The following is a 26,624-nucleotide window of genomic DNA, read 5'->3' as shown; positions in this document are numbered from 1 at the left end:
CAGCTGTACCATCGCATGCAAATAAACACGATTCCCTCATAGGCTTGCGATATTTATGATGGAAACATCATATCTCGTTCGCTAGGTGTGCGTGCACACTGCACTATGAATGCCTGGTTGCGATTGCTGCATTGCTCAGTGATGGAATGAAACGCACACAGTGTAAAGGTAGAGACGGTGCAGTGAATGTGCACCGTGTGTGAGCGCGTTGTGAGACTTTCACGTCAATGTTTCAACAAATCAGACCGTTCCATTCCTCGCGGCAAGAAACACTGCATTGCATTGGTAAAGGAACAAAAACATAACAAAGACTCAGAACAAGACTCTTTTAACTGCTTGATGGCATTGCTGCCATGGGCCAGACTTCCCTAATTTCCATCGTTCAATGCTGTTGATGTGAGACTTTGATGTGAGACTTCCTAGAGAACAGCCAGGGTAGGCGATGCGTAGTACAGAATAAATAAATACAAATTATACAAAGAACATTCAAAACATCGTTTTTAATTTAATGAGAGCCGTACAAAAATGTTTACAACCCCCGATAATGTCGTACAGCGTCAGTTCACAAGAAGCCCAAAGACAAGTCGACTCGACTGTGAACACGATGCTCTAAAATAATTCTGAATTCTCACCTCACGGCAAAAACAAGCATAACCAATTTCCACCGTGCTCAACTTACAAACCGGTGGGCCTAAACGCCCCTTCCAAAATAAACAGTACATTGCGAATATTTACTTTGGAACCCAATTGATATATTTTGTGCATCTTCAAAATGAATCCAGAATTCCCATTAAAATAAAGGCAAGTGAAATTAAATACAAACTACATCTACAGTGTTTATTCAAGCTGCGATATTGTATAGTTCTTAAATACACTCGTTTGAGATAAACCGACAGTGTAGGGAGGAAAGATGGTCTGCATATGTGAAACCGTGAATAAAACGAAAGCTATTTGTGCGACAGGGAGACAGAAAGAGAAATAAAACAGCCCGTGTGGAATGTATCCCTGCCCAATTGGCTGCTTCACAGACAAAGGGGGAAAAAAGTGCTCAGGGGGCTGCAGGCAGCAGATGCCTCAAGCCACGCATCGCGAATACACAGCCTACCAAAAAAAACCCCTCTCCAAACCTAGTGCAACCACTCCTCTAATCCTCTTCGCACAACCCTGGGAACCCGACCAAACCAGCTCTGCTTGCTCCCTCGCCGCACAAAAAAAAAACACATTATTGGTTGCTGTAGGGCATGAGTTGAGAACCTCTGGCACGCGTGCCAAATTGAACTTGAATCGTAACAACGTGAAGCATGGGCAGTGTCGCCTTTGGCCCGTTGCGACTGAGAGCGCAAGGATTTGCGAGCAAGATCGGGGCTGCTTGTGGCTCGCAAAGTTTTCGAACCACAAGCAGTCCCGATCGTCCTTGGTGCGCTCGCAAACAGAAAGGCGAGAACACCACTCATCTGGGTTTAAATAAATTGCCATTAAAATGTGTCCTTAACGTGTGGTGGCGTTGAAGGCGTCAATTAATTTATTCGGCGAGGGATTCCTCACTTGCAGCTGACTCAGATTGGCCCGTCACTAAGCAAGCCAGCCAGCCTAGCCAGCCTAGCCAGCCAGCCTAGCCAGCCTAGCCAGACAGCCCAGCCAGACAGCCTAGCCAGCCAGCCAGCCTAACCAGCATAGCCAGCTTAGCCAGCCAGCCAGCCTAGCCAGGCAGCCAGCCTAGCCAGCCAGCCTAGCCAGACAGGCCAGCCAGCCAGCAGCCGGCCGTAGGAAAACAGAAAGCGATTTCATGCACGTTTGTCAATTGGCGCTGCCTGCCCCCACCCTGGTCGCTTGACCTTTCTCGAAACGCGCCCGCGTGGATCTGCCGAGCCAAAGAGTCGTGAAATCGCTGGAACGTGGCCGCCCACTCCCTATTTTGAGATGGTAAATTGTGATGGATTAAGCTTTCCAATTACACGCACTTAGCACCCGATTCCCGTTCAATTAGGTCGCGGGGTCGTGGACGGTAAGGTCAAAGGGTGGCTTGCACTTTTGTGCAACATCAGTTTGTGTGCGTTGCTGTTGCACGCTAATGTCAATACAATTACAATGCAACTATGATTTCAGCCTCCGCAAAGTGCCGCTGCAAGCTTTTCCCACGATTGTTGATACTCTGAAAATCAGATTAAGCAAAACATCTCTTTCTAATATGCTTTTTGTAGCACGAGTGCCCTAAATCTAAAATTGGTTGGCACTTGGGGATGTGGTCTACACACAGCTTGGACAGTATCCATAAGTGGCCTGAGAATAACCCCTTCCTGCAAGAATATCTGCCGCGCACAAACTTGGGTCCCAGTCGCTGAGTAGGGCTCCGGTTTTAAGTCATCGCATTCGCGGGGTTAGGGGATGAAGCAGAGGGTGCTAAGAATTACTAGGTCTGAACAGGGCCAGCTTCTGCATTTGACCATTGTTACAACGCAACACGTGAGCTCTGGTGAATAAAATATAAACTGAAGACATAACTAAGAGAGATCAATGAGTCACAGCTGGATTATTTTAAAAGGTGAAAAGTGCATACATTTACATAGTGCTAAACCTATTCTATCATAGAGTGAGAGTTGACATTCATTACGGTGAAGTGGGATTCTTAGTCTCTCCAGCAATCAAACATAGAATTGAGATTTAAGGGTACATCATATCGAGTTGTCCACCTAATAATGTGCAGGCTATTAAACCATGACCATGATTATATGAAAGGCAATTCAAATAGCCTTTTAGAACAGGCCATGGAGATGCATGAGTAGACGAAAAGTATGAAGGCATTAACCAACTTATAGATTACATCGTAATGAATGACTGTGATCCACAGGTACATGAAAGACGCGGCGATTCAGGGATGATTGGTAACTTTAGTATTGGAGTGAGGAATGGAGAGAAGAAAGCTTCTATGAGCGTTCACAACCAGGAGGGGAATTAAGATGATGATAGCCTTTAAAAAAAAGTCTATAAAATCACATGGAGGAATACAAACTAAGTAATTGGATGCAATAGGGGTCTTCTTCGACGTTGCGAGTTCTGATGCTGAAGCAAAGAAAATGGAAAATGAAATCAACCTGATTCGTCCAGACTCAGCAGATTGTCAGAGATGTCTCTAAGTCTAAAGCTCACGCCGAAGCGCTTTCGAGTTACACGCACACACCCTCATCGTTCTGCATTCGACGAGTTCGAAGCACAACGGAACCAACTTAAACAACCATTGTCAAGCAGCAGTACACATCCTCCATTAATGCAGGAGGAGCAGGTGGCAGGGCGAATCGAAATCCATATGGCTTGCGATAGCTCGTGGTCATTAAACCGCATGCGCGCGCGCGTACACACACACACACCATGCTCCTGGCCCTATCTTTGGAAGAACAACGCTGCCTCTTAATATAGCCACAGGGAAACCGAAAGACACACAGAAACAACTTCCTGAACACCGTCAATGCACAACAGCAGTCAGGTGTTCATGAAATGAACAGTGTCAAATTGACCAAGGCCATCGAATAGGACCAGGACGAGCAATTGGCAGCATAAAGAAAAGGCTAATAATCGCCTGATGAAGCCGGTTGCAATCGCCAGCGAAACGTCGTACTCGAATTGTAAATGGTCGGGGTTTATTCTCCCAACACACAGGCGTGTTGAAGCAGTAACTAATTGGCACGTTTTGTTTACGTGACAACCTTACGAATTGTCTGTGGCGGGCGAAACGACACATTAACGCGACCTAAACCCAAAACCCCCCTTATTATGGATAACGGTAGAGATTGTAATCACCCCTCGGAAATGGTACAATCCGTGACCCCTATGAACGGCTCAGATTGGGCTCGTCCGACCGCTTTTGATTGGTCCGTTTAGAATCACATGGATTGGAAATCCCCCAAGGTCACTTTTCATTGTGCTCCAAGTCAACAATATCGTTCTTTTAGAATGACTGGTACCGATTACCGTACAGTTTCGCGTGACTCAGTTGGGTCGTAGTAATTTTCCATTGTTAAAAGAATGAAATGTCACAGTGCACTGCTTTATTAGCATATACCTTAGGTACATTGGCAGGGCCAGATTCACGTCGCATTTTGGATTTAGCAATTTGTCCCCATTGTTATTGGTGGTGGTGGCATCGGCAGCTGTTGAATGGATGAAAAAGGAGCATTATCCAAACACGTAAATCAGGACTTATATAATTTACACGTAGTATTCAGTGTTGATCAGCAAGTGTACAAGTCCATACCGCTATAAACGGGTTCACTGCCATTACAAGACTGGGAATAAAAGGCTGCTTAATTTTTTTTTTCTCCTGCAGCTTTCAGCCAAAGCCTGTGGATAAATGGCAGTCTTTGTTGCATGGATTTTGGAAGGATCCTATCAAACGACAGAATTTCACACCACAGGATTTACGTGGTAGCGTTTAGAGCCTTTTGAGCCTGAAGTGCCACTTACATATTCGCGATACCATAGCGCATTTTACACTTCATCCCCCGCAAACATTACCTTCGTATTCCATTACCTGAACTTATTTTTGTATTACTCATCTGGAGCAAGAACTTTTTTTTAATTTCAAGGGCGATTCCTTCGTAGAAGTACTGTATTCATCACTGCTGCGGAAGAGTTCATCTAAGCGCACTTGCAACAACAGCCAATCCGATTACATGTCTTCAACGTTTATTTCGTATTTCACCTGCGCGTGAGTATTAACACAGTTCATTTCCTTTTAGAGGTTTACTTCATACTCTTACTCTGTCCAGTTAAGTACAAAGATCATTCCACACCCCCACCCCCCTTGAGCTCATTACGGTCGCCTCCTACTAACGGAAGGATGGTTGAACAAATCCATTCCCCACCCCATATAGCCACCCCAGAAGCATAAAACAGATTCTAGAGACCGTGTCTAGATAACCATTAACAACAACCCTTGAGCCGCTGACTCGCTCGCCTGTCCAATTATCTCCACGTCCTCACCATGCCGTCTCACTTTGTTAGGAACAAAATGTAGTCCCTATAAACAAAATTAGTTATTTTTTTACAACGCACGTTTCATCCCTTCCCTTCTGTTCCCCCAGTGAATGTCAACTCCGTTAAAAATAGAACCTTCGGATAAGAATAAAGATATAAATTTGTTTAAACGGCGTTCATACAGAAGCAAACATATTTTTTAAAGTCATGAGTCATTGTTAAACAGACTGAAAAAGTGCACATTTTACAAATCCTGGAAAAGGCAAACAGACATTGTGACAGAACTTTGCATAACAACTTTAAAATCAAAAGCATACAATATGCTACAGGGTGGCCTAACAGTTGGTTTATCGAGATATTGTAACACTAGTGTTACACTATCTCGGTAAACTAATGTTTGGGCTAACCTGTACTTTTGGCCTTACTTGATTAAAAATTACTCAAATGCAGGACAACTTAAAAAATATGCAAAATGGATTTTCCTGTCAAATGTACTGTAGCCTCTGAGCATGTAACTCTTTATAGAATGTGGGTGCATGTACTAAAATCACACTCCGTCATTTTCCAATCACCAATTACAGTTTGTGGGTGAATCACAGCTAATTTTCCACGTGCACCATCTTACGGGCATCCTGAGATCTGCTATTTACGATTAAACAAGACCACAGACTAAACAACTCTGCGCTTGCCTGTGCCATTCGTGTGCGGCTTTGAGCAAAATGCGTACATTCAGACATGCTTGTGTGCATTTTAGCACGTGAAACACAGCACGCAACTCCAGGCCTTATTCCTGGAGCACTGCACAAAGCTCAACTTCACAATTACTGCACGTCTGACGTTTTTGCTCCACATGCCGAGTTTCTTCCGCAAAATTAATTGGGGGTGGGACAAGGGAACTGCTCAGCTCAGTTCCCGAAGAAGCTCCCAGCATGTGGAATAAAACGTCAGACGTGATGCCGAAAACGCATCGGAGAGCTACACACACACACAATCGTGTGTCCCTGCGCAGACTTTGGGTGAGATTCAGTAGCCAAGGCATGCATGTTATATCCGCTTGCTACCCAACCGAGACAGAGCGGGGAGGGTTACCCGTGCGAGGTGTAAACAGTTGGGACAGTTGATTATAGTTGTGTTGTTACAAGCTGGCCCGAGACCAATTGCGATGAAGGGACAGATCTGGATGCAAGGTCCGTTATGAAAATCCGACCGACTTCTTTTGGGGGTGACACCGTCTCAGATTTTAGTCGCATTTCAAACATTGTGCGTGCGGGTGTTAGAAGCGTCGCGGTTGGCAGATTGTTCTTTGCTGGAAGACGAGAAGCTTGAAATTGTACTGCGTTTCACCAAATTATCGTCACTTCCGCCGTCAGCTTTGTACCTGTCTTGTGTGCGAGGCTTTCGAGTCTGAACCGAAGTACGCTGCTCTGGAGGAGAAATCTCCGACGCAAATCCACGTCGCCTTTTGGGGAAATTATTTTAAATGCAGGACTCGGCGGCATCACACGATTTGATGAGGAAATTGGAAATCCTAGTCCACATCAACCGCATCGTACATCAAAATGGGAAAATACATTTAAATCGGTAACTTAAAAAATACATTTTAATGTTTACTGTCTTTTTCTGTATATGTTTGAATTCATGAAGGGGACTGGATGATGAGGCATTTTTCGCACCTCCAATTAGCAAACAGTTGGCTACGTATGGTGCGAAGGTTCAACATACATACATACATTTGAAGGTGTGGCAACTATAGTTCACCATTAAAGGGTTTGGAATTCCAAATGTGAAATCTAAGAGGAAGTAACTGGACGGAATTGTGGTGCATTTAATTCGAATTACTCCTCGCACCACCATAAACATGCTCATAGACATATTGCAAGGGTAAATTAGCATTCTTAAGTCATTATATGTTACACACTTGTTTAATATTTTGACATATACACAGTTAGATTTTTCAGTATCCCATAAAATGCACTTTCATGATATATGTAAAATATTAAAATAAATTTACACAATTGTCAAAATTAGTTTTGGAATGTTACGTGATTGTTTGCTTAAAACCAGACATTCATGATCCTGACCCTGAACAAGATACAGTATATACAATTGCATAGTCTTTTAAGGCCATCTATCAAAGAATGAAAAACTGTTTGTTTTTTTTACAAAATAATCGAGTGCGGGCTCTTAATGCAGGAACATCTCTTTACATTATTTATACTCTATGAAGCAAACTTGTAGTGGAGTTGCGTAGATTCGTGAGGCTATGTACACAGGAAGTCATTTGACACCCAGAACCCCGCCGACCTCGGGTTCACACCGTTCCTGAGAATACGTCGCAGAACTGCCACCTGACGCTCGGTTCTTTCCACAGGTTTCCACCCCAGCCCAATCCCTTCGCAAATGTTTTTCACGTTTTGTATTGATTGGGGCGCCCTTGAAGGAACGTTCAAGGTGCCGCACCATTAAGCGATGCCAGGTGAACCTTTCAGCAGCATGTTATATAAAATAACAAAAAATTAAAAGCACTTGGGACTCGTCGGCAGGTTTTGTCTCTTCCAACCCCTGCATTGGAGTTTTTTTGGGATAGGTTTTGAAAACTTTCTTTACATTTCCCAAGCCGTCCTCTCAGCCACACCCGGCTCAGATGCTTATCAACGACACTCCCCCTAGCTGAGCAGGCACGGGGAGCCTCCCTCGCCACTCTCGCCAGCAGGCACGTTCAGGGGGGGGGGGTGGTGGTGGGGTAACTTGGTGGTGGTCCGTGAAGGCAGGGAGAACGCCCGCCTGTCCGCCCAGGAGTCAGCCGTGAATGACAGCGGTAGCCGCGTCCGGGTGGTGGGGAATGACCAGGAACTCGATGTTGCTTCGCAGCCCCAGTACGTGGCCTTGTGGTATGACCACGATCTCGTCTGAGAAAGAGAAGAAAACAAGCACCGTGTAAGACCAACAGAATGTCCAAGTCGTAACCTGAGGTCAAGCTCCCGCCCCCCACCTCCTAACACTCAGGTGATTAACTAGCAACAGCACACAGTGGTCGAATTTTTTTTATCACGTGGGAGTCCTTTGGTTATTAGTAATAACCAGCTATAAGCAATTGTATGTTTGATTGTTCTCCAATGTGTTTTTTTGGGTTGTACCGCCAGCTGTTTGGCATGACCCCTGACCTTTTGCTCCACGTGCTGGGAGTTTCCACAGGAAAGTTAAGAAACTCCCAGTACAAGGAACGATAGATCGGACGTCATGCAGAACAACACGTAGTACAATCTGAAAAAAAGAAAGTGTTTCGCTTTAAAATGCAAATGCTAAAACCTACCCGGTAAGTGATTGTATGTGCAATCGGCAATGTCCGACTCATATTGGGCTCAGCATCTCAGTGGTGGCACCAGAACAGGACCGTGCACATGGGAAGTGGGCCTTAGAGGCCCTGCAAGAGTCACATTCATCGCTTGGTCAAACCAACTTCAACAAAAAGTACAATGGCATTCTTAGTATGGGGCAGTCACGGTAGCAAGTTGACCAAACTCTGACTGGGGATGAGTGGGTGTGTTAAGCATATTAACTGTCCAATGTCCAAATTTAGACATGCAGGCATATGCTGGCCCACCCAAATAACTGGTCAAACATAACTTTAAATAGATTGGTCAAAAGTTGCCTAAATACTACACGACTTAACATTGGAAGTGGCTGCCGTGATCCACCCCCGACTGGCGAAGCTTCCCCAAGCCATTGGCAATCCATCCAATCACCTGTGTGCACACGAGCGGATGATTTCGTCTCAGGCATGCTTTTCCCTCCTTTGGCTGTCCCGGTTACTCTTATCGACCACGAGCCATCGTCGATTCTAGCTGTGTCCTGCACTAGCCTACGCACAGTCAGTGTATCTAATTTGCATTTGATCACTAACAAATGTTTTACCCCGTCTTGTTTCTCAGTTTATGTCCAAGCATTCACCAGGCTCCATGTGCTTCTTTTGCATGCGTTTTCACTTTTGTTCATGTCAATGATATTTGTCAACATTACCAATAAGTGCATAATTAATGTTTTTTATGTCGATTAGAAACATGGACACTGACAAAGATAAGGTAGTAGTGGTGTAAATTAAACATCAGAATGGACTATGCTACTAGAAAGCATTAGGCAGTGTTTTGCGAATCACAAGTCACAGGATAATAGGACTTGAATTCATGATTCAAAATTCAAACCCTGTTTTACGGAAGAACTTAGTTACAACTTCTGTGGGACGGACATTAATACATGGGAAATATAACCACAAGCAAACCATATGCTTTCAAGCTTTACTGCACGGCATGCAATTTCAACAAAGATTGAGACACCAAAGGCATCTTTTGTTCTGAGGTTTCCAATTTCCACTTGCCAGCTGTTGGCTCAGACCAGTTTTTCTACTCTCTACAAGACACGGGGCTTTTACGTTCCCGCACTGTAACAGTGCATCATCCATCTTGTGCCAAATGGTTTTCATTGCTACTACAAACACGTCACGTGGCCCTTCGGTAAAACCTAAGAGCAATTCGCAGCCGATTATGACTGACAGCCACCCCCACGCCTATACGTACGTCTGCCTGCTGCATCTGCCGACAGGTGACTTGGCCACATGTACGAGATGCTGGTGCCCGGAGAGCCGTTCAAGGAGCTCGGAAACGGCGTGGTCGTGTGACACATGGTGGGCACCCAGGCCGGATGTATCTTGTCCAAGTGTAAGACTGTGGTTTCGGGATGGTGTTGATGATGTTGCTGGTTCAGTGCCTGCTGCTCCTTCGTCTGATCCTCCTGCTCTGGCCTGCACTGTTGCTGATCACTGTGCTGGTGGTGCTGCTGATGCTGCTGATGCTGCTCATGGTGCTGATGCTGCTCATGCTGCTCATGCTGCTCTCTCTGCTCACAGCCCGGATTCGAGTCGCTGGGCCAGGCAGCGGCAGGGTCCGAGTCCGTGCCGGGCTTGCCGTTTCCAAGCCTCACGATTACGGAGGCCGTCCTCCTGCTCTGCAGGTACTGGGCATTGTCAGCGTGGGGGGCCGGTGGCTCCTTGCCATGCTCCTCGGAGCTCCCCCTCGTCGCAACGTGCGGGGCAGTCACCCCTTCCCGGTCGTCACACTCGTTTCTCCTCCACCACGACTCCACATCGCGCCTCTGTTGCGACGCCTCCCGTCGCAGGTGCTGATTCCGTGCTCGGGATGTCTATAAACGGAGGTTACGCACGCGCACATGAGAGACGCACGTTATATGGTGCCCATCCGTCTCGCGCTCTTACTTATGTAGAAGTCTGGCCGCCGAAATGGGGTGCTGTTGTCCAAGGGTAATGTAAAATTCGTTGGCGACGAATGTATAACTAACTACATGCATCTGCAGTCACGTTTCCGAACGGCAATCTGAATCAAAGTAGAATCGAAGTGGAATTGCATTTCATCTCTCTTAGCACAATTTACAACAGGGTTTAAATTTCCCGGTTTGAACAAAATGTAGAGTTAATGTTGATTGCACAATAACCAATCTGTTACGTGTTTAGGCCCCAACTGGCCTGTGTATTTGCCGACACAATAGCCTTCAATTCGTGTAATCCCTTTTGTCATTGCGTCCAGCATTTAGGACAAACAAAAGTATTGTGATTTCACTAAAAGCAGCGGGTGGTGTAATTTAACATTGGAGGATAAGACTAATAATTATAATCCAGACATAGACAAAAACCGCGTATACTCGCAATACATGTCGGAGATCAATGCGAAAAGTAGGACGATAGTAAGTAATTTGACAGAGAAGTGAAACGTAGTGTGTGAATATTGTACTTTAAATTTTGATTTAAAGCTTTCGTGACTGCAGGGATTCATATTCTTGGTTCTTTCGGTAAAGTCACGTAGAAGGGAAACAATAAAATAATAAAATATATATAAAACAATAAAATTCTCACGACTATTCGACTGCAACACAAGCAATCATCATCATCATCTGTGACTTTACCGAAAAAACCAAGAATATAAAAAGTATTGTGATGGCTGTTTTGGGGTAATGCATGCGCTGATAAATGTTTACATTGTGTCTACACGGTAAGTGCGGTACTATATTTTTAGAGGTTAGAAAACATTGTACTGTCCTATAATGAAAATAATAATTGCTATTAATTGTAATAGCAGTGTAAGACAAACCTGTGGGGAGCTCTTGTCTACATCGGCAGTCTCCATGTCGCTGTCATCTGCTGCGATGACATCACACACAAATTAGGTATGCAACGACATGTCAATAACATTGATTCTCATGCTCGTGATGCAAGTATACATTCGCGCATGGGATAATCTATTGTTAACATTTAGGTTAACGCTCATTTAGGCTATGGGAACAAACAATTGTTCAAATTAGGCAGAAGAAACAAAAGTTTATACAAAAGACAATAAAAATGCAGTATTTGATCATATTATTTACATCAACTCGTTTTACAATACGTACTTTCAGTGTTTTTTATATTCATTAACATTTTCTCTTCTACAGCACGTCTGGTACATGGCATACTAATTCATTAGTGGGAAGGGATCTCCCAACCGGTTACTGATATCACTCGCCACTCATGGCCGTGAATCAAAATAAGGTCGGCGGATTCATAGAACTGTGTGCTAACCACCGCACCACCACTCACTATTCCTTATTTATACGTCAACACGTGTATTTATCGCATCGAGCCCTGTTCTATGAATTGCATATTATTATTATTGGTATGATTGTTTAGCCACGAAAGCCTCCCCCAGTCTCAGCACTAGATTACAAGGAGAGAATCCTGCCAAGTTTTCGCAGGAAGGAGGCGATGATTGCTAGGCCCCAATCTCAAAGCAATACTTTTCAGGTAATTTTTCAAATTCGACCGATTTAGACTACGACACGCCGGCACACGATGGCCTATTATTGTGAACGACGTTGCGAGATCTTAAACGTCGGCCAAAGCAGAGGGTGCGTGTTTTTCTTGTGGCGAATACACCGGCGGTATTAAAAAAAATCAGGGCGGCTGCTGCATTTGCCCCGTAAGGACCTCGGCAACAAACGGCAAACGCACTCCCGCTAGGCCAGGCCAAGATAAAATGTCGAATACAATGACGATGATAAAATTGAGACCAAGACACAATTGATTCTTGCGGTAGAATTGCAACCCTGAAATCATGAAGAATTATCAAATCACTTTGGGGGCGGCAGGGGGTAAAAGAGGAAGTGAACCGTTACGCATTTCGTGTTACTGCAATGTCCGAAATCCTCTCTTCGTTCAAGAGCCAAGCCCTGGATTCGTCGCTGGCAGCAGTGCGGCTGTGAGACAGAACACCGCCCCCACCCAACCCTCGCACCTTCTGAGCTGGCTCCGGAGGAGATCTGCAGATTGTAGCTGTCGTCGCTGTCGGGGTTTTCCGTCTTTACCTCTACCATCTGGCTCCACTCCGGGTAGAACATCTCATCCTTTATGTCTGGCAGAACTGGCGAGAGAATTACAACATGATGTACAGACCTCTTTGGTCAACCAAATGCTGGATGAAGGCCTCCCCCGCATCGTCACGATAGAGAAGGAACTACGAGCCATGGAGAAATGCCTCTGACTGTGTCTGTTTGTTGTCCCACTCATTATTTCCCCCCCATGCTTTGATTTTGGTGTTTGTACCTGGACTGCGATCCAAAGACACAAGCGTAGGAAATCCGTGAGGCAGTACTGTCGGTAATGAATTTGGTTGCGCAGAGGTTTGAGCATCATTTCTTCATGCGTGCGAGTTTTCTCTCTGGATTACTGTGCGTTTTTACTCTCACAGTGAACAAAAGTAGTTTAAACATCTCAAAGCAGGACCCTCTTAAAGTGTATCTCAAGAGTCGGTGATTGTCAACTGGGTAAATACATTGCATTGTGTATAAAGAATGCTTTATTTATAAAGTTCTCTTTTCACTTTTATTCACTCTCCCATTTGATCATAACGCCACACCGAGGCCAGGATCTGAAGCGAGGAAGAACTTGCAAAGAAAGCAGTAGCTCTGTATAAAACCGTAAATCAGTCATGGGAGATGTGCCATCAAGTCACCCATTTAAATTAACACTGGGATTACGTTACAAAGGAAAAATACTAATTTTCCAAAGATTTGCTTTGCAAATCAGCAAGCTCTGCTTTGGTCAGCAAGCTCTTATTAGAATTCCATTCTGCAAGGGCAACCACAAATAGCTCAACAAAGATGAAGATAATACCCACAAGTCACGCAGACGACAGTTAGTGTGTTTATACAATGCATTAACAGCCACCCAATACGCAAACAGAAAACACAAGTTACATAACTCCATTCATGCAGCACGCTATGAGAAACAACAATCACAATACACTCGGGCACAAAAACAGCTTTACAAACAATACTACTAAGTACCTTAAATTAAATGCAATTAATGAATGGAGGAATTAAGTTATTATTGTAGTGATTTGAACATTATCACTTTAACAAATGAATAGATGGAAGCATAAAAGCATAAACTATAGACGGAAATGAAGAAATACTTTCGTAAACAATGCTGTCTTCAGCGCTACGTCAGACTGACGTCACGTATCAACACCCACAGCGTCACCTTTTGTTTTAAACACGGTTGCTGAGCACAGGCCCAAAGGCCAATTATGCCACGTGGCAAACAACAAACAGCACTCATAAAGTTGTAACAGAAAAGTTACATGTCTTGAATTGAGGATGGTTACAAGAAATAAAAGAGAAGATGGGAAGGAATACCAAAGTCAAGCAGTGCAAGTAAAGCAGAAAGCGAAGAGTTGTAACTTACAGCGTGGTGATCGAACAAGTTCTCAATATTAGGCATAGGAATTAAAAAAAAATTTGCTTACGACCATTCGGTCGATTCCCCTTGCCCACCTTTAAAAAAAATAAAGAACACCTTTGGCAATTCTCGAGCTCTGCTGCCGCATTTACCTGCGTTGGCCATGCTGTGCACCTCCTCGTGCTCGTGCGACGAAGAAGGTTCTTGTGTGCCCAGAGCCACTGGGGAGCCCTGGTTCTGCTGCTGCGGGTCGTTGCGCCATACCTCCTGCAGGCCGTAGGTCGCAATGGAAGCTCCGGCTTTGAGGCTGCACTGTGTAGCCAGCACAGTGAGGTTCCCGTGCTCGCAGTCTTGCGTCGCCAAAGGCGCCTGCAACGCGTATAGAACTGGCACGCCTTCCTCTTGCTCCGTCTCGTTGCCTCCGTGCGGGGAGACCTCGCGCTTTACAGGCAAGTCGGAAGGGTGGCAGGAGGCCACGGAAGGATCGCTCAATTTGTCCCGATTATCCGTAAGGGGCGACGGCGTCTCGCCAATGGGCAGCTTCTCGTCGGACAGGTCGCCCGCTTTGCTCACGACGTCTGGCCGGCGTTCGGGGAAAGTGGAATGGTGGTGGCTGCTGTGCCCCGGAAGCTCGGCCGGCGTCTCCTCGCGGCCGTCGTGGTTGTCGTCGTCCGTGCTCTTGTCAATGAGGCTGTCGCACAGCATTTTCTGGATCTGAGATGACGTTAAGAGCCGGCAGTTCTCCAGCTTGATGTGCATCCTCTGCCGGTGGTCACTGCCACCTTCTCCTTTCACACTCCCCGACTGATCCTGAAATTCAGCAGAACATTGCAGCTGTTACTATGTTTGGAATCCCAATTACAGTTTGCTAATACAAGGGGCTGAAGCGGTGACGTAGTGGTTTGTGCACTGCACTATGAATGGTGAACCTCTTTCACACCGTAAGTAGCTAACCATGCTAATAGGTGTGGGGGGGGCAAGGACAACCTAACAACCAGAGTTTGATTCCTGGCTATGGCTAGCAAAGGTAACGAGTGATATATACGAACCGGTTATGCCCCCCACCCCACCCACCTTTGCCAGCCTGGACTAGGACAGCACAGTAACGTTTGGCCAAACTACCCGCCATGACTGCAACGGCATGGGAAGGCCTCCTTCAAGCAATGGATGGACAAAAATCTGAAACTATTATTATTAATAAAAGGGTTAACAGAGTTCAATCCACGGCCGATGGATTTTGCAGATTAATGTTTAAGTTTACAAATGGCAACTTTGAACCGGTTTCTATTCCAAAGGAGTCTCCGTCAGCAAAGTGGGATCCAATTGTTAATCAAACCCATTTAATGAAGAAGGGGTTCAACGCTGCCTTGTTTAAACAAACACTTTGTAAACACTGAAGGGGGAGGCCCAAAGGCCAAAGGAATGATGCCATGTCTCTTTAGCCATCTATCAAACTCTTTAACTTGCTCAAGGCCCACCAGAATGTACACATCGTTGATCCGAAGGGCCTCATCCCGCAAATAAAATAAATGTTTCAAAAAATCGTACAGATTAGGGTTTTTACACTGACACATCATGATTGCATGCTTTTGATAACAGTTTAAATGTATGCAACCTCTAGCAGCATTTGTTTTTACAAGCGTATAAGGATCATTTTAGTCTGCGAGAAAACAGACGAAAGCATAGGATTAACTTCCTTTCTAGGGGCAGTGTACTTTTTGATAGTGTCCCTGCAGGAAATCATTAAGAGGCCAAGATGGGTGCTCAAGCTGTTAAACATTGGCGCTTCGAATCTTGCGAGCCAACACTAAACAAACCCTTGCTTTCATGACATTTAAGAAGGATGTGTTCCAGTTGTACAACCTAAAATGAAACTGAAATATGTTTCTACCTTGGAGGACAAGCTTGAGTCGTAAAAAAAAGGTATTTTAAAAAGTCTAGACACCAGAAGGGTCAAGAAAACTCAAAACAAAACCGAAACTTTTGGAAGTGGAAGTAACTCATGTTACTGCGCACATATCAGCTGCTGTGCGTTAACTGGATAGAAAACCTTTACCCGACTGCGCCGTGCTGTAACCCATGGCGTTCATGTTTCCAAAACAGTCTTGCTACATCATTGCCTTGGCAACGTGCCACCCACCGAATGCTGCCGTAAAGATGATTGTTCAAAATAAAAGTTTAAAGCATGTGTTTCCGACCAGATCAATACAACTGCAACACAGACGATAAACCGACTGTTTAGTGTTGGGATGCATTGCTCGATTTTAAAATCCATGCACTGAAAAATAATGTGAAAGGACCGACTCGTTGTGCATTACATATTCACATGTGATAATTAGAAAGAACTGGACACTGCCGTGGTATGAATTCAGTAACGTCCTAAATGTAATAATACAATGAATAGGGAAGTGATTTGTAAATAAATGGGGAAGGAATGTCGTAAATCACATGTAGGAATTGTGCGATCACGTGGAACATACTGGATTCATAATCATCAGCCATGTTCTATGCACTGCTAGATAGCGGCCTCTCCACATTGTTGCCACTTCTCAGCCCCCTGACACCACATTCCGCACTCGAGCTAATCTTATCTCTGCATCGTCTCGGTGGTCGTACTTGGGATGCGAAACCCCCCATGGTTGCCACTCCCATCACCTGTCTTGTCCATCAGCCAACTTCCCTCCTAGAATAGTGTTCTTCCCAGGATTCCAACCGATTTGCGTTTTGTTCTCCCATCAATGTTCCTCTTTTCATCTTTCAGTAGAATTCCAAAGATGCACTTCTCCATGCCTCTTCGTGTACTTTGTCTGTTGCGTCGATTAATTTTTAGCGGTGTTCATTTCTGATCTGTGTCATTGCAGCTTAAAATATATGTAACGTGCACTCACTGAAAACTTTTCCTCTGTTGTTAAAGTGGTAGGTTGATTCTCATTATCAAATCTCATTTCCAAAAAGTACTCCAACATGTTCTCGCTTGCCTCTTTTTAGTAATATTGATATCAGTCCACCATCAATGACAACCAGATATATATGTGTTATATACCTTCAATTGTGTTTTTTGGCCAACAATTATTTTACTTTGTTCAGCAAACTCGTCCCGTGCGACTTTTGTTACGCTTATTTATTTTTATCCAAATTTTGCAGCCTTTGTTCAGTTGTTCAAATCATTTCCTCTAGTTCATTTCCACAGGATGTTATAATCACTGTGTCGTCAGCACGTATTGGATTACCGTATTACATTGTTGGTCTTAGATAGGGTATGTTAGTGCAAGCACATGTACGTAAATCAACAGGGGCATGTTAATTCAGGCGTGTTAAAGTGTTGCAGTATCGACAATCACGGTGTCACCGATTAACAAAGGGTGGTTAACAATAAACAAATGTGAATGATAAAAAAAATTCACAAGGTGAATTCTATATGGTAAAAGACACAATAGTGACCAGAGAATCGTCATAGAAGCAAACTTATGTTGTCTAGAAATCACATTTTGCATGTTTTTATTCACATTTGCTTTCAGTCTGCATGTGCGTATCTGTCGAGTTTCTCATCGCTTACATTAAGTGTTGCTATTGATTTAACACGCAGATGTATAAACGCACATACAGAAAGGCTCATTGAAGCAGATGGTGGTTGTACCGTAAGAGACATTTTTTTGTTTCCAGGAAGTGCACTTACATTGTCCGAGGCCATTCCATTAAGTTTGTCATTCTTGGCCAGAGACCCTGCTCACACAGAGTGGCAACACGAGACGTTGAACAATGCTCAACGCCAGCGAACACGCCACACGCTATGAACCGCTCGACATTAACGTTGACACAGCGAAGCCGACCGGATTGGGTGTAAACCTGACAGCCGATCGGCTGGGCCACGATGAGCGATGTGGGGGGAGGGTTGAGAAACGCAAGCGATGATTCTTGGGGTTCATGACGAACCTTTGTCAATGCTGCCATGCCGATGAGTCCAAAGTCTACCTACTACAGTAACGCGACGCTGTGCAATGTGTTTTGTCTTGCCAAAGGGGCCACAACAACTACTACTACGGGGTCACTGTGTTGGACACCAGAGCCACATGCGACACTGTGGACGTGTGCCAGAATCAGTGGCGTCTGGAATGCTAAGAAATGTTAACAAATATAATACAGTAATAATACAGTAAAATGGATATTGAATATATTTGAAACTCGATTCTTGCTCATGTACTGCCGCGATCCAAATGAACAATACATTTTCTAAATTGAAAACGAATTTATTTCGAACTGCTACCTCCGATTAGCATGGTTGGCTACGTACGGACGCGAAATAAGTTCAACATACATACATTTAATAACTAAAGTGCACAAAGTTAAAGAGCTATATATAGCAGCAAGGCATGCCATTATTGTCTATTTTTTAAAATTTCTGTTCCATTCGTTATGTACATGCATCCCCTGGGGGCAAATAATGTGACCGCATCAACAGATTCCTGTACAAAAATGACATGATGTGTGGGGGGTGTGGGGGGGGGGGAGGGAGCTCATGTGTATAGGGGCAGTGGCAGGGGAAGCCAACAGGGGTACAGGAAACTGGATGGCATGTGTTTTACCCAAACACCTGCTGCACCAGTAGCACAACTGTACTTCCTTTAACGGCGGGTTTCGCCCTTTGCACAGGGCCAGCCAAATACCCGCCGTTAGGTCACATGGTCTGCGTGACAAGAAACTTTTCCACAATGCGAACCGCCGCGACCGTCACGCACCTTTCCTGCGCTTGTGCCTCTCCCGGGCGGGCAGCATGACGTAGACGCGGTAGGCGTTCTCCCCCTTCTTCTTGCTCTTGTCGCGCAGCTCCTTCACATCCGGCAGCGAGTTCAGGGCACAGCGGAAGTTCGTCTTCCACGACTTGGGGTCTCCCTCCCGGTCGGGCCGGTGCTTCCCTACAGAGCGACCCGGGTGGGCATCGCCAAGTTGGGCAGATAAATGTAACGCTTAAAAAGTTATTTTTGTGGTGGGAGGGGGGTTGCTTTTTTTTACATTCAAATGAAAAAAATACCAATTGAAAATTTTGTTTGAAAAACGAACTCTGAAAAGTCGGCACATGCAACATTCGACTCGCCGGGGCCACTTTGCGAGCTCAGACGGCTGGTTGGAGGTCTCGCACACCCACCTGTGTGGACGGCCCAGTTCTTAAACAAGCACGCGTCACGGTTCACGTCAAAGCCTTGGTGCGCCGCGTGCTTCCAGGGAATCTGGAAAATCTTCTGCTCCTTAAGGAGACAAAATACATCGCAAGCAGGTCTTAATAAATGCCCGTCCAAGCAGGAAGTGTTTAAGTTAGTCGATGCACTTTGTGTCGTGTCCTTATCCGTGCAACATTCAATATACAACAATAAGGTCACTCTTGAACACACAATGTCTGAGAGCTTTCGTCTCTGTGTGTGGTCTGCTCCATTTACTAGATGTGTCGAGTTAAGTCTTGCTTTTGATTTATAAATAGCTTGTGTAATGAAATTATTCCCTGCCACCATCCCTATTGTTACACAACCATTCCTCCCTCCAGCTCTCTTTAATCCCCTTCCTCTATTTACTCCATGTATACTTTGAAGTCATTTAAAATACATTTTCCGTTTTAACTAAGCAATGATAAGAGTCCCACAATGGTGATACGGAGAGGTCACTGGCACTCCACCTAAAAGCACATAGCTCTGTCCCTCCAATACAATTATCTGAGTATGCATATATACTGCAACGTGACAATATACCTCCACATTTTCACGTGACAAACACGACGAGCCAGATTTACAAAAATGGCTGAAACATCACCTTAGATATTTCCACCACTGTTGGTATTTAGGGCAATGGAAAACGTTTGTCAAAAATATGATCAAGACTGACATTCGTTAAAAATGTAAACCTGGCCGAATAAACACATTTTATTTCATCAGAGTTGCTGAACACAGGGCGAAAGACCCAAACCACCAAAGGGACCAACAACAATCAGCACTATTAAAGAGGGGTCGTACATTCCTTTAGTTGAGCAAGGTTATAAGAACTTGGGGAACAATTAGAAGATGGCGGGAGGAAATGTCAGGTGCACGTGCCGCCACCGGTGGAGGGGGGGGGGGTGTGCATGAAGTGTAATTTGGCCCCAAAACGGGATCGCGGCGTCTCAGCTGGCAGTACCTTGTTGATCCATCGCAGGCCGGGGATGGCCTGTGAGTTGATCTGCTCCTCCAGCCACGGCCGCATGCGCATGCGTTCCACGGGCATGGCGCGCCCACCTCAACCCCCAGGCGGCCCTTCCAGGCCCAGTGCGTGTGCGCGAGCCCTGCGCCGATTCCCGTGAGCAAACCCCCAGAAGGGGCTGGGGTGGGGGTAGGCCGGAGACACGAGCTTCCCCGCCGCCGCCGCCGCAGCAGCAGCAGCTGACGGGACGCGGCGGCCTTTGCCCGCCGGCCCAGCGGCCTAAATCGCCCGCCCGCTCACCGACGACTCGCCCGCCGTTTTTCAGCGCCTGTCGATGTGGCTCCGGATCGCGCCTCGCCTCGCCTGCGGGGGACAGCGTGGCAGTAACTCAGGTCAGAGCTCTGTTATGGTGGCCCGTCGGGTCGCTATACCAGAATGTTGATGACTAATTTATTGCAACATGTCATAAAAGGCACACCGAGGGCAATTGAGGTTTCACAGTGAGGCTGGGGTAAAAATGTTGGAAACCGGCACGCCTTTCCTAATCTGATTGTCAACAAGTATCAGTTAAATATTTTTACGGTAAATAGTTTTTTTTATAAACACGCTGCTGATGAGGGAACAGACAGACTGAATATACACGCTCAACATGAAAACAACTCTGAATATAATTAACATTTATATTTTGCCACATCATTTATGCATCAACTAATCAATCACGATTACCTTCTTGCATTACACTTAACTATATTTTAACCCTCGTTAAATTCGGAGCAAAAACATGCAAACATTACACAATATGGTACAGTTTACACAGCAATCAACCAAGGAAAACTTTGCCCCGAACTAAACTTGAAAGCTGTGCCAGCGAGCACAAAGTGCAACTAACTCTACGAGAGAGATGGCTGCAAAAGACTTAATCCGCAGAGAGAGCGGTCACATGGCCGAGCGCTCACGCGCATGCTTGCCGCAAAAGGTTCGACCCCAATGGGCCGACCTGGTTAAAACTGCAGGGGTATTAAAAGACAAAATAAATGTCGCCTGCTTCACGGTCGTCGTTAAAGATGCCGTGCCGTAATTCTCTAAGGAGTTGGGGGCAAGTGTGCCAGCATCTTGGTCCAAATTTGAAAAAAGCCTCAAAAATTATATTGGGGAATATTAGATATTAGGTACGGCAAGTCCTCGCTTTTACGCTTTTTCACACAACGCGTTTTCGCTGTAGCATTGCTCTCCTATTAGGGGACACTCTTAGTAAAAGCGTGGAACGTGCCCATTGTAACGCGGTTTGAGCGGTCGATGGCGAACTACAGTACTGTACTTTCTGGAGCTGCGCGGCAAAGTATTATCTGTATTTGGATTAGTGTGCTGATCTTAAAGGTGCATTGAAACATTTGATACTCCGACTGATGCTCCTGCTGTTGTGGAGTGACTCATGCAGCCAGCCATGGCTGCAGGGTTTGGTGGTAGATGCTGTTTATGTCGTTTGTTGTGAAAATTCGGTCACAGTTCCTATGATCACTGTTACATTGCTTTTATGGCTTTATTTTGGTGATTTAGAAAATGTTTATTGGTTTGGCCATGTTTGTTTGTTGTAGTACGGACTTAGACTGATGGCCTAAATCTAAGTTGTCTTGTGGTTGTTGTTGTTGTTGTTTGACTTGCATCCCACTGGGATTTTTGCACACCGCGTTGGTGTACGGTCCTTTTTCTGGAATATTTTGTCGTTTTTTCCTGGATTTTCTGTTTGCACATTCACACAGTCACTTTAAGATGTTTTCTTGTTCATGTTTTTGTTTGTTGCGGTTGCACCCGATTCAAGAGCCGAATGGCTCACAGGGCTATACCAAATAAATGAAACTGAAACTGAGCGGTATGGTAATTTAGCGTATATGCGTGGGATAACACAGGACTGAATTTGGTGGCATACCCTCATATCAGTTCTTTGTCCTGCCATCTTAGTGCTGTGTGTGTACATCACATCTCGCAATCCCCACCTTTTACACCATTCCTTTTGGGGACATTGTTTTCACTTAGAAGCTTAACGCGGCACTTTCCAGGAACGCATTTACCACGTTAAATGAGGAACGACTGTAATTTACTCACAAAGTTCATTTGAGCAAAACCCCATAGCAACATTGCGTCGCTACAGTCGTCCGTGAAACATAGCGCTTCTGTGATATTCCTACACTGTAAGAATAGCGCAAATACCAAATATACTAAATGACTATTAAAACGTGCATTGAGAACACTGTAAAAAAACACACACAATGGGACACATTTTTCATGATAATTGACCAATGCGGGTATTCTTCGGTGTTAATAAACTGTTTTCCAACAGTTAATGTCCTGCACTCCGAATGACGCTTAGTCATTGCCCTTATTGGAGGCATAAATTAATCCACCCACACGTTACTTTGGTTGTTTTTGTGAAACAAACACAATGAGGTAAAAGCCTTTCACCCTTCCTTAAAAGGTCATGGCCAGATTTAGCCATGATGTGCCAGCGTAAAAGGAAGCCGACTCACAGAGTCTGAAACCTAGCCACTATCGAGTGTAAAGGAGATACAATAAATGAACGTGCAGGACAGTGAATAAAAGAAACATTTGACCAGATACATACCAGAGAATAGCTGCTTAACTGGTTGACTGTGCTGTTGCTATCAGCTTGTCCGAAATACTTCAAACAAACGTTCAACACCTCAATCGCACCCGAATGTACACATAAAATGCTCTGCATCAGAGCAGTGTGCGTGTGTGTGTGCAATGTGCACCACGTTACTATAGATATGCCACAACATGGGCATTCAAAGAAAACCTAACATATAAAAGGCCCTTACTCTTTCGTTCTATTCGGTAAAGTCACGTAAAAGTATAAAACAACAAAAAATAAAATAATTTTTTTATATATATACTTTTACGTGACTTTACCGAATAGAACCAAAGAGTATGGATCCTTGCAGTCACGAAAGCTTAAAATCTATAATATAAAGGCCCTCCCAAATACTACCCCATTATTCATGGGAGCATGGGCAAACATTCATAAAATATAATCACAGGCACTTCTTACCTCACATAATACAATGGAGGTTGGCAACGTTTCCATAAAGATAACCTGTGGCCCAGACAGAATCGAGGTCAGTAATCTTCACTTTCGCCGATAAGACGTCAGCAGTGCGAGGGCCGTCACACTTCTGAAACCATTTGGGGTTTGATAACACGATGATGGCAGAGGTATTTTCACATTTGTATATTGTCGGTGACCGCCTGTCAGGGGCCACACTAAAGGCAACCAGGGGCCGACAGTGGCCCGTGGGGCCTTGCAATGAAGACCATTGATCTAAGTGATATCAGCACCGTGGTTCCCATGACAAATAGGGCTTTGTGTGGGAAATAAACCACCACGTAACTTTTCACATTATTATGCGGACGTCCATGAACTCTGCTTTAACCACAACACGAACAAAGCTAAATAATAAATGGTTCAAGTTACACGCAGGTGTATAGAACCCGGATGCCCCATCACCAAAGAGCACGCACTGGATAAAGTTCTCGGTTGTGTTTTCTGCTTGCACCGCCGTGTGTTGCTTGCAATGTGCGCAAGGGATAATCCTTGGTAACGGAGTTCAGTTCCCGAAGAAACTCACCGTGCACGTGGGACAAAACATTGGATGCAATGTCGAACAATACGCCCGCGGTACAAATGTAAAGCACACTGGCGAGCTGTACGGCACAGCAGCAAAGACGTACGCAGAAGTACCACGTGCTGGGTTCTCACCACCAGACGATGTGAAGACGTTTACCATTCAGTGTCGGTTGTGTGTTAAACAGTGTGATGCTGAGAATAAGCCACACACAAATGGTATGTGTGTTGAACTTCTTTCCCACCATACGTAGCCAGCCAACCGTGCTAATCGGAGCGACGCATTTGTTAAGCACATTTTTTTTTACAGGAATATACCAGATAAAAAAAAGGTTCGTGACAGAGGTGGGTGTCAGAATACAAAGGTGCGTACACAATAAAACGGCATGTTAAGCATGCTTCCTCAGCAACTTCGATGTGTACATGTAGAGTCCTCTTGTCAATCCACTGCTGGGACTGGCCCTCCACACGCCACAACAATAATTTATATTTGTAAGGCGCACTTCATCCGTAGATCCCAATGTGCCTTGTGGTTCTTGAGGGTTATTTAGCCATACGCTACCATGCTCATCGACGTGTATTTATGAAAGTGGACTAAGACTTTAGGGGTATATAAATACACTGACAGAGTAACCCCACAGCAGCCTACAACACCTGCTCATATGACCTCACTCGTTCTCTTCTTTTTAAGACACATTGGAATAAGCCGCAAATAGTCTAACTTTCACTTTATTCTCCATTGCAGCTTCCAGTTTGGGTTAATATTCCATAAAATTACCAGTTTTATTTTATTTCACATAAGGTTCTATCAACAAATATGTACATTACTGTAATGCTACATCTTATACAATTATTGTGAAATGTTTCCTTAATATGTTTATATAATACCTTCAAAAGAATAAAACTTCACATTGTGCCATCAATATATTGTACTACTGTTACAGTACTCATTCTACGTAACATTTCGCTTTAAACTGCTTGTAATGAAACAATAATATATCGAAGGTTAAATTGCTATTGATGACCATCTCTTAATTTGCATTTCCATGTGCGAAATAATAATAATTGTGCAGCCTTTCTTGATCCAATACTGTAAGACCTCCCCCTACCATGTCACATGGGTTGTTTGACCATACTTCACCACACTGGTCAGTGCAGGTTGGTGAAGGATGGGACTAGTTCAAATATCACTCACCACTGATGTTATCCGTGACCGAAATGTGCATTCAGATTGCTGGGTTTGCATCGCAATTCACTAACCACGGTGCCAACTGCTTTCGCCCCCTGCATTTCGTATTCCTAGCAACAACAACAAAAATACCCATGGAAAAAAACGTTATCCCAACCATTCAACAGAGAGCCATTGGGGATGTCTGTACGCAAGGGGACACTTTTAAAATGAAATACGATTGCTGCCCCACAGCCCCGAAGAGAAAGCGAAACAAAAATGGAAATGAAACGAATAATTGCAGTAAACCTCATTCAACCCCTTTTTGTTTTGGTATCGCACACTGTGGGTTATTCCCCCCCCCCTCCAATGCATGCAGGACCATGAAGATAGGCGGCGTTTTGCTGCCAAAAATGTGGCCACGGCGACCGAGGTCAACAGGAACAACCTTGTTTTAAAAGTACTGCGCAGGCTGCCATTGGTATATAATGTCTAAGCTGTGCCCCGTGGTATAACAAAAACATTAATTCCCGATTCCTCTCGACAGCCCATCTTATTTGAGCGATGAATTATTTCATCGCATGTTTTCAATGCATTTGTTCAAAAGTTTGGGCTTGCAGTTTTGAAAATATGTTTTTGCTTTCACGTAAAATAACTACAGTACAGTACAAATAAGCGCAATGGATGCCAGGTTCCCACGTATCTGGCCACAGAATGCAATGCTACTTCAAAGTTGAATTCCTGTGGAGAGCAGTAGTGTAGGGATTAGCGGGCTTGTGCTAAGAACCCGGTGACCCGAGTTCGATTACCGCTCATGGCCAACACCAGTGGCGATTATTTGAACCGGTGCTGGGCCTCACCTAGGTCATTTCAGCCTGAAATGAGTACCTAGTGTGATGTGTAAACATTGCCACTAAGGAGCCAAAGGCGGCCGGCCGTGGTGTTGGCCACCCTCATGTGCTTGCTAACATCACTTGCCCCAACCGTCTGTTAAGATTATACGGGGGATATATTTGTCTTTGTTTGTGACGCCAATGTTCCAAATCGAAAGTTTATTTAACATCTGACCAAATCTCTCACCATAGTGAATTGCTGATCTTGATTTTAATGCACTGAAACTCATCTTGTGCACTGCCTTTTTACTCACGATTCCAATTATATCGAGCCTCAAATCAATCTGTGAAAATTACATTATTGTATATGCATAGTTACAGTATAAGATTATCGGCGACTTAAAAATCTCCACTGCAGAAGGTGGACACCGTCCGATGGACAACCTGGAAAACATTTCCGCATCGGGCGCACCACATCCAGTATGCCTCTCACTCTGGCTGTCAGCCACCAGGAAAATATCCAGTGAGAAATTAATCCCCGACAGAAGGCAGTATATCAAATGGGGCCTTTGATTTGCTCAATACATCCACAATACACTGCGCGCAGGTATGACCAACTTAAAATATTAGTCACTCAATTTGAGGATGGGATTTAAGCGCAAAGCGATGAGCTGTGTATGTGGCCAAATTTTTTATAACTTTTTTAAAATTGGACACACGTTTGGGGTGTATTTTACTTTTTAGTGTCTCATAATCCAGATAATTCAGTCCGTATACAGTAAGATACAGTATTCAAATATACCATTGGCCTTATTCATAAGCGACTTAAAATACTGTAAGCACCATTTATTGTGCTTAACCTCCACAAAGTGATCAAGGTGCTGAGTAAAGAGGTTTTTTACACATTGTATTTAATTATAGTACGTATAAGAAAAAACATTACAATCAAGGGCAGAAGCCATGACCAATTTATGGCTTTAAACACCTTTGCAAATTCACCGTTTTATATTCGAACTGAATTAGGTTGGGTTTTTCCACCCCATCAAGCATGCCAGCATCAAAATGTAT

General features: G+C 44.6%; 1 protein-coding gene across 2 annotated transcripts in view; it reads right to left on the bottom strand.

Annotated features, from left to right (window-relative positions):
* Positions 1–485: 485 nt before the first annotated feature.
* The window catches only part of LOC116940282 (uncharacterized), a 33,474-nt gene continuing 7,335 nt past the window's right edge, over positions 486–26,624 (bottom strand). Inside the window, exons 2-10 of one of the 2 annotated variants that reach the window (XM_032949882.2) lie at positions 19,913–20,278; positions 18,897–18,996; positions 18,490–18,666; positions 17,430–17,476; positions 13,906–14,563; positions 12,309–12,434; positions 11,130–11,179; positions 9,546–10,167; positions 486–7,880 (exon numbers count right to left, since the gene is read on the bottom strand). In XM_032949882.2, the coding sequence (XP_032805773.2) occupies positions 7,771–7,880; positions 9,546–10,167; positions 11,130–11,179; positions 12,309–12,434; positions 13,906–14,563; positions 17,430–17,476; positions 18,490–18,666; positions 18,897–18,996; positions 19,913–19,999 (1,977 nt within the window). In that variant the 5' untranslated portion in view covers positions 20,000–20,278 and the 3' untranslated portion in view covers positions 486–7,770. The remainder of the gene's footprint in view (positions 7,881–9,545; positions 10,168–11,129; positions 11,180–12,308; positions 12,435–13,905; positions 14,564–17,429; positions 17,477–18,489; positions 18,667–18,896; positions 18,997–19,912; positions 20,279–26,624) is intronic. The other variant, XM_032949883.2, reaches the window with a different exon arrangement.

The sequence above is a fragment of the Petromyzon marinus genome, chromosome 8 (genome assembly GCF_048934315.1).
Source record: "Petromyzon marinus isolate PM22_M1 ecotype Great Lakes invasive population chromosome 8, UKy_Petmar_22M1.pri1.0, whole genome shotgun sequence".
NCBI lineage: Eukaryota > Metazoa > Chordata > Hyperoartia > Petromyzontiformes > Petromyzontidae > Petromyzon > Petromyzon marinus.
This window is presented reverse-complemented; position numbering and strand designations above follow the sequence as displayed.